This window comes from Trachurus trachurus (assembly GCF_905171665.1).
Source record: "Trachurus trachurus genome assembly, chromosome: 6".
Taxonomy (NCBI): Eukaryota; Metazoa; Chordata; class Actinopteri; order Carangiformes; family Carangidae; genus Trachurus; species Trachurus trachurus.
In genome coordinates, this window is record NC_139897.1 from 5,602,624 (window position 1) to 5,617,354 (window position 14,731).

The window sequence follows — 14,731 nt, forward strand, 5'->3', positions numbered from 1 at the left end:
AGATGCTGCTGCTGTTTTTCCAGACTCTAAGAGAGACGGTCCGTCTCTGCTGCTGGTGTTGAAGTGGGGCGGCGAGCTGACGCCTGCAGGCCGCGTTCAGGCTGAGGAACTGGGCCGGGCCTTTCGCTGCATGTACCCCGGAGGTCAAGGTACCAACCTGACGCGCTCAAACATGCATACAAGCTAATTGAAATACAAGGGACCTTTCCTCTTTGGCTCTGATGTAAATTCAGCTCTTTCACGGTGCAAAATTCTTTTTCTCCTGCTTTATTTTTTTTGTTTCGCACAAAAAAACATATAATAAGAAAGAGACAAATTGTAGAGCACATGCAGATGTTTTCCTCTCTTGGCCTTTTCCTGTGTGAAATTCAACTCTCCAAACTCCATGAGATAGGAACTGCTTTTGTGTACAAATGCTTGCATGCCCTCAAGAAAAGCAAACATGCAAACTTACACATGTGTTTTTAAGCAAAACCCATGCATACATCCACTAAGGCACAAAGTTCATCTCTTTTTAACACAGTCAAAATAACAAATGATCATGGTGCAGCCCAGACCGCCCTCCCACATGCTCCTTTCTTTGCTCTTCAATGCTTATTTCCAGCCTTTCTTTTCAGACAAGTATGAAAAGTATAGTGTCAACACAGCATAGCTAACATCCATGTCACCGAAAGTTGGATCAGCGTTGTCAAGCCAGATCTGAAGGCTGTCCACAGCCACTGGGTCTTTTTTTGTAGAGTTGATGTGTCCATGATGGATTTCTGTAGGAACAAAATAGGTGAAAAGTCGGTGTCGCAACAATAGATGATGTACAGTCTGTCTGTAAAACAAGTAAAATATCTGTGGACCATACCTTAACACCACCATAGTAAATGTAAGTACACACATAACTTACAGAGGGAGTGTTTTGAAAAGACACTTAAACTCGTAAATCTAAAATGGGAAAAACATGCAGCCTTAAAGGGATATTTCAACATTTTGGCAAATTGGCCTATTACCATAATCCCTATAGTTTTAGGAGTAGGTTCATTACCTTTAATTGTAGGTGCAAGCTGTTTTTAGATCGGCGGGGCAGAGACGCGAGCTGCTGAGCTAACGCAACTGAGGCGCTCTGTATTTCTACGTTTCCCTAATCAAAGTAAATATGCAATCCAACAACTCCACTGACCTGCACATTCACCATGCTATGAAATAATAATGTATAATTATGTATCATTCTGACGTGTGAAGCAAACACTCAGAACTACTTGCGCTTTTGAAATCACTCCGCCCAGCAGCCGTGTCTGAAATGTAGTTCCGGCTACGCATTTGCCTCAAAAACAATTCGTAACGTTCCATTATTATTTCATAGCGTGGTGAATGTGCAGGTCACAACTTGTCCACAAGAGCGTTTTGGAGTTGTTGGATTGTGTATTTGATGAGGGAAAGGTGGAAATACTGCGCGTCATGCAGAGCTCACGTCTCTGCCCTGCCGATCTAAAAACAGCTTGCACCGACAATTGGTGAATTTGCCAAAATGTTGAAATATCCCTTTAAAAGAGGTGGATTCCTTCTGTTGAACAGAACAGTCTCTCCTCCTGATAATCTGTGTGGTTTGGTCAAATGCACCACAACACCACCAAATAATCACATCTAACAACAGCCCAACACTATTCAGTTTTGAGTGACACTGTCACTAAAGTGCATTGCTGAGGTTGTAGTAGTTAGAAAACAAGGTTTTAACAAAAACTGGCTAAGATACATTATCAGTGGGAAGAAAATGTGACAGAGCTGCTGTACTTGATTGTATTAGACTGTGAAGTGGTCAGGGAGCATAGGTTCTAATAATGAGAAATAAGATCTTAAATAAATAATCCAAATAAGTTAAAAAGTATTAAAGGCCCCATGGCATGAAAAATGTGATTTCGGTTATTTTTTCGTGCTTGGGGAGGTCTCTGGGCCACGTATATACTGCCCCATGCATCAAACTGGTCATAAATGGAGAAACACACACCGCCCATTTGTAGGAACATTCTCTTTAAGACGAGCAGATAGGCACTTCCTCCTTTCTGTGATGTCACACACAAGGTAACTCCGCCCACCGTGACCAGTTGTTATTTTTCAATTTTTATGAATGCAGCTTAGGTTTCAGTTACTTGCCTGTGATTGGCCCGACCACATGCCACTCAAAAACAGTCAGCCAATCAGAGGAGAGGTTCTCATTCTCTCTTCTGATTGGCCAAATGACCTGTGCCTGCTAGAGCTCCAGAAAGAGGCAACAGAAAGGGGCAGTATAAACAATATTAAGCAGATCACAGGTACTCAAAACCAATGATACATCTTGTTAGGGATATCAGCAGGTAAATAAACCCAGAGAAAAGTGCACAGCATGGGGCCTTTAAATAGAAAGCTAGGTCGAGATAAGTAGATGTTAATGTACTTAAGGTGATGGATAAGTTTTGCCTAGTGGAAAGTGACTGGCTGCAGGTAGAATGATCTGGGCTGTAGTGGACTGATGTTGTATTCTGTAAGAAATATCCATCACAATGGATAATGATATTTAAAACAGTAAGAACAGTTTACCCAGGAAGAAAATACTGTTTGTGCTGCCATCTAGCTGTTGCTAAGTGTTGTCCACACCCTGCTCAGTTCAGACAATCAATCTGGGTGTGGACATGGAGTGGACTACATAACCACACCCTGCTGTGACAGCGACGCTTTGCTTTTTAATGTTGTAGCATCTTTGCCTTGCTGCTTTTAACCAGAGTGAAATACAACCAATAACTGGACGAACCTGCCCGTCACCTGAAGGTCTTTCAAATGCTTTTCATCCACCACGCTTTTTCAGGCTCTCTCGCTCTCTTAATGTTTGTTTCATAGTGCATGAAAACCTGTGCAGCTCCCGAACTGCACAGAAAAACAAGCTGAAGCTGAATGGGAGACAGAATCAGTGGTTAGATGCGCTCTGTCTCTTTCCTGCTTCTTTCTTTTTGAATGAAAAGAAGACCATAGTCTCATCCCAGCTACTGTTTTCATACCTCTTTCTCCACCACATGTTTTGTCTATTAACTCTGCTCTTCTCTTCTTACCTGTTGTTGCACTGTATAAACTACTAGCCGGTAACCGCCGGTCCCTTGGCTGTGAGTCCCCTATTGACTTTGGTAAGAGAAGGGTTTCCTGGATATCACGCTCCTTCCGCTGTCTCTCTCATTCTGCGCGTTTGTCGCTTTGTCCACTAACGTGCTCTTGATTCCTCCTCCTCATCTCATCATGATTTTTTTTGTTCCATTTCATCCGGAGACTGGTCTTGTTTGTCCGACATTGAGATTGCTGTGGATTGTTTGTGTCGTCGTCGTCGTCTCCAAGTTGATCCACCGCAGCCCGATTGTTGTTTTGGGCCACCAGCTCGTACATACACATGCAGCTAAAGCGACTGCAGTTTTTGGTGTTGTAAGCTAACGCGGATCATCTCACACTAATCCTACTGCATTTTTATTTTCATGACTTCTTGTATGTTTGATGATGCATATTTTTAGCCTGGATTGGAGCCAGGCCAGGGGTAAGTCCCCCCAACGCCAACCTGATCTTCCATTGTGAAATGTGGCATGATAACCCAGACATCAGGCTCATTAGATTTACACTAGAGAAATGCATGAAGCATCAGTGTGATTTGATCTGTGGCGTTGGTATGCATCCACCTCCTCCAGCTACAACAACTGAGGTACATTTAGCGTGTTCAAGACATGTATGGTCTTTGTCCTAGTAGGTGATCTGAAGTGTTTGATCTCATCTGCAGGGAAGCTGTCCTTATTAATTTTGGGGGGTTACTCAGCATATTCACTTTCACTTCATTTTATTGATGCCTGAAAGGGATAGTTCACCCAAAATTGAAATTTCACTCATTATCTACTCACCCTCATGTCGACTAAGGGCTGGGAGAAGTTTCAGAGTTATCCGTGGCTTCTCTGAGTTACAGGGGGTCTCGGCATAGCAGTGCATGTCCATATAACGGTTGCAAATGGATACCAACTGTCTTCGTAACAAGAAGACACACCAAAAAACATCCAAATACCTCCATGCTGCTCGTATGTAATATCCGTCTTGTATTGAAGCCCCGAAATGCGAAATTGTCCCGAAAAAAATGAAAAAAATCTTTATTTCAAGCTTGTTTGTAGCGGAAGCTCCTCTTCCCGGTTCGTCAAATTTGGATGAACCAGGGTCTGTCCTCTTCCCAGTTCGTCCAAATTTGACGAACCGGGAAGAGGAGGTTCGAGAAGCTTCCGCTACAAAACAAGCTGAAATATAGACTTATTTTATTTTTTTCGGGACAATTTCGCATTTCGGGGCTTCAATACAAGACGGACATTACATACGAGCAGCATGGAGGTATTTGGTGTGTCTTTTTGTTACGAAGACAGTTGGTATCCATTTGCAACCGTTATATGGACATGCAATGCTATGCCGAGACCCTCTGTAACTCAGAGAAGCCACGGATAACTTCAATTTTGGGTGAACTATCCCTTTAAACCACACAATTCCAGTTTGCATTAAAGAGAACCAACCATGTAAAAAACAGACCAAATGTTTTGCATTTGAACTGAAAGTGATGTCACACCTGCTCAGGTGCTGTGTTGCCTGTGTGCCTATAATTAATGGAATGGAAATCCTTGGTACTTTTGGGTACAATCAACACTTTTCTTTTCAACTACCTCCCCAACTCAGCCCTTCTTCTAAGTGTAAAAGCGTTGTACAGTATCTCGGTGCTGTAGCGGGTCCAGTTAACTGTGATTCTCTGCTCTGTATGTGATCCCCCAGGTGACTATGCTGGGTTTCCAGGCTGTGGTCTCCTGCGCCTGCACAGCACTTACCGCCATGACTTGAAGATCTACGCGTCTGACGAAGGCAGAGTGCAAATGACGGCTGCTGCTTTCGCCAAGGTGATTCTGTCTCTGTCAAATCAGAAAAAAACAGTGATTTCCTATATTTTTATCATTTACACCAGGGACGTACTTAAAGCAGAAGTAAGCAATCCGGTCGTTTTGGCTAACTTCTTGTCAGCCGATGGAGTTAGCAGTCCCCGCCCTCGTCCCTACGTCATCACATTCACACGCATCCCTTGGCTGCACACACAGAGAGGACCCCGCCCCTTTATGCCGTTCTCTCTCCTCATTGGATAAAGGTTGTAGGATACAAGGAAAGTTTTCTCCTCGGCTTACAGCAGAGCAGAGTGACTGACAGACCCGTGTTTCAGACCAAACACTCTATATAAGTGATTGCTGTCGGAAGATAGAACTATTTAAGACTTATATTAACACATACTGTACATTCCGCTTACTTCTGCTTTAAATTAGATCCCCTCGAAAATGAGATGGTTCATCTCAAGGGGCTATCCTTTCCAAATAAAGTCAAAATAGGGGATGCTTTACTCTCACCCATGTTCTACAGTAAGTTTGGAGTGACTTAGCTGCAGTTGTTCCTTTCAAGATCCAGAATATATTGTGCTCTAGTGTGACTTGAACGTTGTCAAATGTCGATCAGTGTATCTCAACTCGGGGTGAAATCTTCAAGAAGCTTGTTTGGTTAAACCAGAATCCAAAAAATAATTAGTTTCCTGTCCTGTAAGTCAGAGGAATCCAGGAACTCCTCAGAACCCAGAACAAATAACACATGACAGTAATTCATTTTATATTGTTTGATCAAACAACTAATCTCCCAATCATTTCAGCTCAGCTTTAGAGATTATAAAATCTAGTTTCAGGTTTTAATAGACAGAAATTACAATATGAAAACTCTTTTCAGTTAAATAGACATCAAAGTTTACCTTTTAAAAGGTGCAGGTATAGTTTTTTAAAACTCGGCTTGACCGTAACTTTATGCCACACAATAGCTTCAGCTCAAGTCCTCTGGTTTCTCTGCAGGGTCTGCTGGCTCTAGAAGGAGAGCTGACCCCCATCCTGGTCCAGATGGTGAAGAGTGCCAACATGAATGGACTGCTGGACAGCGACAGTGACTCTCTGACCGACTGCCAACAGAAGGTGAAGGCCCGGCTACATGAGATCATGCAGAAGGATCAGGAGTACACACCACAGGACTATGACAAGGTATTTGTCAAACGTGAGAGGCTGAAATGAAAATTAAAAAAAAGACTTCATATGATAAGATATCGCTCGTGCAATATCCTGTATGCAAGTAAGTTAAACACTTGGACGTGAGTTATACGTCTCCATTTCAGAGGTATCCAGAGATAATGATAACATGTAGAACATTTTATCAGTTTCCTTCTATTTCTGCTGGGCTCCAGTTGGCCCCAACAGATAGTCCGTCACTGGTGAACTCCATGAAGGTCATAGACAATCCAGTCAGGACGTGTGACAAGGTCTACGCCCTCATCCAGAGTCTCACATCACAGATCCGAAAGAGACTGGAGGACCCCAAGTCTGCAGGTAGTGTCAACCTCGACTGCCTGTGTTCAGGTTCAGGTGTTTTCAGGTGTTCAGGTTGTTACAATTGACTATGTTCTGGGATATTATGTACTCTGTTTCAATACTTGAATTACTTGATGTATGTTTTGAGATGTCGTGTATTTTGTTTTGAGTACTTGAATGCACATAACCTGATGTGTGTGCACATGAAGCCAGATAGTGTGACTCTAGCTTGATAAACAAGAACAAGATGTAACTGCTACTCAGCTCCTTTACCCAGATGCCTTACTGAATGGTGATGTATCCGCTGCTTTGCTCCAGACCTGCAGCTTTACCACAGCGAGACGTTGGAGCTGATGCTGCAGCGCTGGTCCAAACTGGAGAGAGATTTCCGCACGAAGAACGGACGCTACGACATCAGCAAGATCCCCGACATCTACGACTGCATCAAATACGACTCGCAGCACAACGCGTCTCTGGGGCTGGAGGACACGCTGGAGCTGTTCCGACTGTCCCGCGCCCTGGCCGACATAGTTATACCACAGGTTAAAGTCTTACTCACACTATAAGGTCGAACTCATAAGGTTCACTCCCACATCTCTCAGTTCTGAATGGTCTTGTAACATCAGAATATATTCCAGCCAGCCAAAGCTGGAGGCATGAATGATGTATTTTAATTATCTGTACACGTCAAGGATTTTAACAAATGGGTCAAATTAGAAAAGCGCACCAGGGGGCATTATGCAGATAATTGTGATGAAACGATTATCTTACAGAATGGAACTTCAGTGATCCCTGTGGCAAAATTACAATGTTAAAGCTGAACAGGTAATAAGATTCAGCAGTAAAAGAGGAGTTCTTAATATTTTGGTGATCCACACTCCAGAAAAACAGTACGAATCACATATCACATACGAATATACAGTAGTTGAGTAGTTGCACCTCAGCAAGTTTATAATGGTATTTTCTAAAGGGCTGATGACTTGACCGAAGCAGGTATTTCACTAATTATTTTTTAATAATTGTCAATAATGTTTTAAAACATTGTTTTCACTGTGACGAGGAGGGTTACATACAGCTCAAAAAAGTTGAATGAGTGAAACATTCTTTTTAATTTTCTAGGAAAAGGTGTTCAGGTCATGGAAGTTTTAGAGCAGAATTTTGCAAAGTCATTGAAAACCTGCTGAATCATATATATTGAGGCCTCAATGCATGGTTATGTCACTCATTATCTGCATTCACCCCGTGATGCTGAGGAGAGTTCAGCATGTTTCCCTGCTTTCTAAGATGTGGTCCATCTCCTCACTACCATGGAGAAGTAGATTAAAATGGTTATTTCTTCCTCCGTGTCTGTCACATCAGGAGTATGGCATCACCAAAGCTGAGAAACTGGACATTGCTCAGGCCTACTGCGTTCCTCTGATGAAGAAGATCCAGCTGGACCTGCAGAGGACCCATGAGGACGAGGCAGTAAACAAGCTGCACCCACTGTGAGCATAACCACTGAAGCAAACTCAACATTCATGTGCACCTAAGCTTGTGTGGTGTGGTACTGACCCTCGTGTCATTTTGCCGTCCCCCTGGTCTTCAGGTACTCTCGGGGTGTGATGTCTCCCGGGCGCCACGTCCGGACACGCCTCTACTTCACCAGCGAGAGCCACGTTCACTCCCTGCTCAGCATCTTCCGCTACGGAGGACTGCTGGACGTACGCTCTGATTTCATCTTCTCAGACAGATCAGTTGTTTTCGCAGAGCGATGCTGTCCCTTCCTTCTGTGGCCGCTCATGATGATTTATTAGAATATTTAGCACATGTACAAATAGAAGAACATCCACAAATTGAATTTTATATTAGAGTTGCACCAGTTGCAAATTGGTTCATGTCCATAAAAGATCGACACATTTTTTTTGGAGTTGAAGTCAATTTGGTGGCTATAATGAATGTATCAGCTGAGGGCTACTGGGTGGGATGATTCAGATGCAGGTTCAGACAGTGTAATTAATTCCAAGTAGGGCAATTTCCTTGCATCTTACCCAGCTCATACCCACAGCTTTAAACTCACAGGCAAATCAGTTACCTTGTTATCAGAGCCAACACACCAACTGGCAACAGAAGATAAAAGAAGACAAAACAGATAAAACAGTGTCTTATACAGTTACTGTTTACTGTTAGAGTTCATACCAGACAGTCAGGCAGCTGTTTAGATCACACACTGTGAAACACCACGATAGAAAGCAATCTAACGTCTTTAGAAATGATCTGTCTCTAATACTTAATCACCTGACTCACCCCTGCCTGTCATAAAGTTAAAACTGCAATTATCTCTATGGATCAGTTGCTGAAAAGCAGAATATGTGATTATTTGTCTTTGTGATAGATGGTGTAGTAACTTTTTGTACACCAGAGTGGCCATAATAACAATGGAGTTGTGCAGATATTCAGTATAATTATTAGCTTACTGTTGGCATATACAGGCCCATGTCTTACAGCAGCATGTTGTGTGTATCAGGACGAGAAGGACCAGCAGTGGAAACAGGCGATGGACTATCTGAGCGCTGTGACTGAACTCAACTACATGACCCAGATAGTCATCATGCTGTACGAAGACAACAATAAGGTCGGCCTGCAGGAAGCTGCTTTACTGGGGTTACAAGTGTCTTTCTTATTCACAGTCGGTCAGTAAAATGAATAGTCTTTGTATGTGTGTGTGTGGTGAACAGGACCCCTCCTCAGAGGAGCGTTTCCATGTTGAGCTTCACTTCAGTCCAGGAGTCAAAGGATGTGAAGATGAGGAGAACGTACCTCTTGGCTTCGGCTTCAGACCAGCCTCTTCTGAGGTATGTGAGCGACTGAGCGTGTGTGTTTTTTTTTTCATATCTTAAGTTGCGCAACAGAGAGGAACAGTATCTGGAATGAGATAATTGGTTTAGCCGGCCCAGTCATGTCTGTATTTTATTTGCCACAAGGGTTTCCTGCCCATCGCTCCAACTTAATTTTATTTCTTTTTGGTCACATTTAGTTGTGCGGTTCTATTTTAAAGAGATAACGAGCTCTCCTGGGGTCCCCGAGTTGATTAATTGTTAATTATGAAATATAAACACTAGAGATTTCGCCTGTTCCTCTCTCTGCTTACATGAACACGAAGTTTGTTGGTGTTGCATAATTACATTCAGAAGTTCGATGCCTTATTAGTAGGAAGTTAAATTGAAAAGTTAGTGAGCTCTTGCTGGCACAACTCTCATGTCTCTAACTACAGTTACACAGGCCTTTGTCACGCGTAGATGCACTATAATAAAACCTTTATATTGTGCACTCTGGTGTGTAGGCTGTTATATTGTGGCACCGTCTGTGTGAAGAGAAGATTGTTGAACACTATGACAATACATCACAGCAGCACTTGAGCACGTGATGCTTCTACTGTAAACTAATGTGTCATCAGATTATTGTTATCATTTATGACACAATATGATCTTGGAAATTAGGTTGGTTGTGTTGAAACATAGAATTGATATTGACAATGGCATGGACTGTACCACTTTTCTAGTCTTCGCATCCACCCAAATCACGTAACGGTACTTACCACATCCAACCAATCACTTCTATATATACACTGAATCTGTGCATGGACTCATACACAGCCAGGAGGAACAATCTGGGGCTCAGTATGTTGCCCGAGAAAACTTAAAGGGGAACTATGCAAGATTTTTACCTTAAAGGGATATTCCAGCGTAAGTTTAACCTATGGTGTAACACTGTTTTTGTTCTTTGACAAAAACAGAATCAAGACAAAAAGCCTAATCAGGGTAGTCTGGAGGACCTCACCCAGGACCAGCCAGACCAGGCACTTCCTATTTCAGAACCAATCAACATCCAGCGACGATCTCCCATGATTCGCAACCGAAAGACTGGCTCAATGGAGGTACCAGACTGTACTATTGGTGTATGTTGTATGTTAAGTGTAGTGTCTTCAGTTCAGTATCAGTTCAGTTTGTGCAATTGTTTTTGCTCTTCTCTTAAAGGGATAATTCAGCTTTTTTGAAGTGGGGTTGTATGAGCTACAGATGCCCATTAAGTACATTAGTGTACTAACTGTACTAGTGTACTTAATGGGCATCTGTAGCTCATACAACCCCACTTCAAAAAAAAAGTTGAACTATCCCTTTAAAATTGTTTGTGTTTAAATGAATGGGAGACATGAGGCCCCTGACTTACTGCGGTGATCATATGAGTCTTAACCCCTGGTCTCCATGGCCCCACTCAGGTCCTCTCTGAGACCTCTCCCACCCAGTCCACCAAAGGCTGCACGTCCCACCGACTCTTCCCCTCGTGTTCACGCCAGTCTCCTGAGATCAAAGCAACCAGTGGCTTAGGTGGGCACCTCATTTCTGGTGTGTGTATGTGTGTGTGTGTGTGTGTGTGTGTGTCAGACCTGTGTCCTGTATGTGTGTGGGAGAGAGTTTTTATACCAAGAGGCACACTGACCTGACCTCACATCACATTTATCTCCAGCTGTCATCACAAATCCTCTTCCTCCTCATAAGCCCTGACTGTGACTTCTCGCTCACCCCCCCAACCTCTCCACCTCTCTCCGTGTGTCCTGCATTTCTTTGTCTATTTTTCTTTTCCTATCTTTTCTTCCCCCCCCCCCCCCTCTCCCCCTCTCCCTCGCTCTCTGATGGTCACATAGCTCCCACCCCGGGCTTAGCTTAGCAGCAGCCAAGCAGGATCAAACTTCAAACTATGTAGGCAAGAGGTCAGTGGGGAGAGTTGTGATCACAGCCAACTGCAGGACTTCTGGTGTCGAAAGAGGTACCGGTACCCTCGCCAGGTGATAAGGTGACAACATAGTGAACATTCTATAGGTACTTCTGTCCGTTAGCTCTGAGGTCTGCACAGGAATCTAACCGCAGCAGCATTATTATGAGACATTATTCAGATAATTGCAGAAGAATAGATCTTGCATAAAAATCCATAAACTATTTTAAAAGTAATGTGGTGGTTTCGAGTGCGGTCTGGTAACATCTTAAACAAATCAACACACACTTGATCTAATGAATTCCTTTTATGATAGATCCGTCCTCCTCTAAAAAGACGCTTGAAGGACTCTTGTGTTGTATGTTCAGCTCCCAAGGGCGTGCAACCTCCAACAACCTGCTAACATGGTGACACTCACACATGCATGGAAGGTCGGCAGCTAAATCAAGACGTGTGGACAAAACCATAAAACTTTGAATATGAGAACGGAACGGAGAGCAGAGTCACTTTGTCTCAACAGTCTTGTTATGTGCACTTCACTGAGAGTCTGAAGTCTGTAGCTCGATGGTTCCCAAACAGATATGATGATGTGCTTTAAAAAATCGCATCATATTTGTTCAAGCAAAAGAGAAGAATGAATCATCAAGTATTCTATTTTACCAAGATTTTACATAAGTTTTACATCAGAACATTGTAGAAAAAGGTAGTTCTACTGTTTGCACAATCAATACCTTAAAAGGGATAATTCAACATTTTGGTAAATTGGCATATTGCCATAATCCCTATAGTTTTAGGAGTAGGTTCATTACCTTTAATTGTCAGTGCAAGATGTTTTTAGATTGGCGGGGCAGAGACGCGAGCTGCTCACGAATCAGTACTTTGGCCTTTCCCTCAAAACTCATCCAATGCACTATCCAACAACGGCAAAATGCTCTTGTGAAGAAATTATGACCTACACATTCGCCACGCTATGAAATAACATATATATGAAGCATATACTCTAAATACTTATGTTTTTTAAATCACACCGCCCAGCAGCCGTGTCTGGAATGTAGTTCCCGCTACACATTTGCCTTGAAAACAACCTCATCTCATAATGTTACATGAGTATTTCATAACGTGGTGAATGTGCAGGTCACAACTTCTCCACAAGAGCGTTTTGGTGTTGGAGTTGTTGGATTGTGTATTTGATGAGTTGCATTCATTGCGTTAGCTGGGCAGCTCGGGTCTCTGCCCCGCTGATCTAAAACAGCTTGCACAGACAATTAAAGGCAATGAACCTACTCCGAGGACTATAGGGATTATGACAATAGGCAAATTTGCCAAAATGTTGAACTATCCCTTTAAAAATATTAAACATTTAGAGGATCTCAGATGCGATCAAGTGAAATCACAAACAAGAGCAGGCAAAAGTGCAAAAGGACAGTGTTGTTTTGCTCCTTCTCCTTAAATGTGTTAATCATCCAATCACCCAGAGCTCCATTATCACAGATGTGAAAGTAGCAGCTAACTCTGTGTTTACAAGACATCAAAATAGCTCCTTCTAAAGCCTGTGGGCGTCCTCGTGAGCGCAGCCTGCTGGTTTGTTATGTATAGTAAGTGTGAGGCTGCTGAGTGATCCCTCGCTGTTGGAGCGCTCAGGGCACAGACGGAAGCAGCAGGTGTCGGGGACGACCTCAGTGAGCTGATTTTCATACCTTCACGCTCTTAATAGGACAAGGGAATGAGGCACAGACTCAGCACTGATGCCCTTTTATTATTTATCAAAAGAATTTATAGTCTGTACTTGGTTTTGTTGTGGCAGCGATAAGTGCAACTTCACATGGTTTGTGCTCAACAGGGGTCTGAGACAGTCCCACTTGCTTGGCCTGTTTATCACACTTCTGCTGCTCTTTGCATACAAAACACATGTGTTCTGTATGCACCATGTGGGTATATAGATATGCATGCACCCACATACACCCACAGGTGTATGCATGTCTATATTGTGAAAACCTTGTAGCTTTCATGTCATCATCTGTAGGAATAATCTTGTTTTCAGAATGTCCATTTTATATCTTTTTTTTTTAATGAGATGAGAATATGAAAGTTATTCAAACTGTACTTACAAGGTTTTCATCCAGGTGTACATCAGGACGTAAGATGTACACCCACTCATGTCAAAAACTGCCCATAGCAACAGTTTGAACAGTAATGGCATGGTGTGTAATGAGAAACTAATCCTCACCCATCACACCTCCACCCATCCCCTCACCCCTCACCCCACACACCTCCCACCCTGGCTCCTCCTCACACAGGCTCGCTCTGCTCTGGCCTCTTCAGTGCCTCTGCCCTCGGCGTGTCCTGTAGCGCCCCCAACCTGCGGGAGTACGTCCGCACGCACCACCACCACCACCGAAAGCCGCCTCTGTCCCCCGGCAGCCTGCCATGCCAGATTGGCATGTTCGGTACGTTCACACCGCTGGCTTTCCTCCTCCCTAAGGCGGGTGTTTTTTTGTTTCTTTTTCCTTCTGGCTTTAAAATATCTTCATTTTTTTCCCTCTTCTTTTTTTTGTTTCTTTAAGCTTCCCCTACCTTTGATTTTTTTTGTTTTTGTTTCTGGGGCCATTCAGTATTGTCACTGGTTTTTGAATCAAAGCTCCCTTTCCTCTCACTCCCTTTCCCAAAACAAACCAGCAATTTCAAACTGTTGCATCACCTTTCTGAGTGATTTACCTTACAGTGTGCATGCCAGTGGCACTCACTTGACGACAGGGAGACTGTCTGTGCAGCCGAGGCTGGGCATGCTACTTTGCATATTTTGACTGTGTGACATTATCAGTGATCAGTATTTTCCACATCAGCATGACTGCTCCCTGATCACACTACCGTCTGCTTGGGTCTGGATGTGCTGGAATGCTCTCTGTGCATGTTGTTGAACGGTATCCTCTCTCAGGGAGTTAAATTTTGTAATGAAGTAAAGTAATTTTTTTCGTGTCTGGAAGCCAGAAGGCTGGCTTTTCTTAGTAATCACAATTTATGGTAATCCACACATTAAGAAACTCAGCCTATTATTTGGAGCAGATCTATTTTCAAGACCCAATAATCCACCTTTACATAATCCCCAGCCTCCTTCTCTGTACTTGCCCTTTCTCCTCAGTCTTATGTTACCAACGGTGAGTACAAGAAAATAGTTTCCACAGCCATCAGGGGTACAAATATGACATTTAATTATCCTAAATATCTATGTTGGACAACTAAACAAGTTTGTTTAGTTGCCTCCAAAGATGAACCATCAGCAGCAGTTCATTTTACTGGCAAAAGACATGTATCCATATGGATCTGCACGTTGAGAACCTGCAGGGAGTTTTCCTCCCACTGCAGGTCTGACAGCCAGGAAACCGAGGTGTTGAGTCTGTCCACTGGGTGTCACTCTGACTGCAAGGCTGCGCACCGGTGCCTCGCTCTCTCAGTTTTCTTAGATCACGGTATGTGCTGCTCTGTGAGCGACAGGTGAGGGTTCGGTTCTACGCTGCTCATTTAAAGGAGGAACAGGCTGCTTCAGGACAAAACACCATCCTGTGGCTGCTGGAGAC

The 14,731-nt window shown here is 43.3% G+C and overlaps 1 protein-coding gene across 2 annotated transcripts in view; it reads left to right on the plus strand.

Annotated features, from left to right (window-relative positions):
* The window catches only part of ppip5k1b (diphosphoinositol pentakisphosphate kinase 1b), a 51,927-nt gene that overhangs the window by 17,760 nt on the left and 19,436 nt on the right, over nucleotides 1–14,731 (plus strand). For both annotated transcript variants that reach the window (XM_083974531.1, XM_083974532.1), the window contains 12 exons: nucleotides 24–149; nucleotides 4,795–4,916; nucleotides 5,898–6,080; nucleotides 6,281–6,422; nucleotides 6,723–6,946; nucleotides 7,764–7,891; nucleotides 7,993–8,107; nucleotides 8,911–9,018; nucleotides 9,122–9,238; nucleotides 10,180–10,320; nucleotides 10,663–10,771; nucleotides 13,454–13,603. In XM_083974531.1, coding sequence (XP_083830657.1) covers nucleotides 24–149; nucleotides 4,795–4,916; nucleotides 5,898–6,080; nucleotides 6,281–6,422; nucleotides 6,723–6,946; nucleotides 7,764–7,891; nucleotides 7,993–8,107; nucleotides 8,911–9,018; nucleotides 9,122–9,238; nucleotides 10,180–10,320; nucleotides 10,663–10,771; nucleotides 13,454–13,603 — 1,665 coding nt within the window. The remainder of the gene's footprint in view (nucleotides 1–23; nucleotides 150–4,794; nucleotides 4,917–5,897; nucleotides 6,081–6,280; nucleotides 6,423–6,722; nucleotides 6,947–7,763; nucleotides 7,892–7,992; nucleotides 8,108–8,910; nucleotides 9,019–9,121; nucleotides 9,239–10,179; nucleotides 10,321–10,662; nucleotides 10,772–13,453; nucleotides 13,604–14,731) is intronic.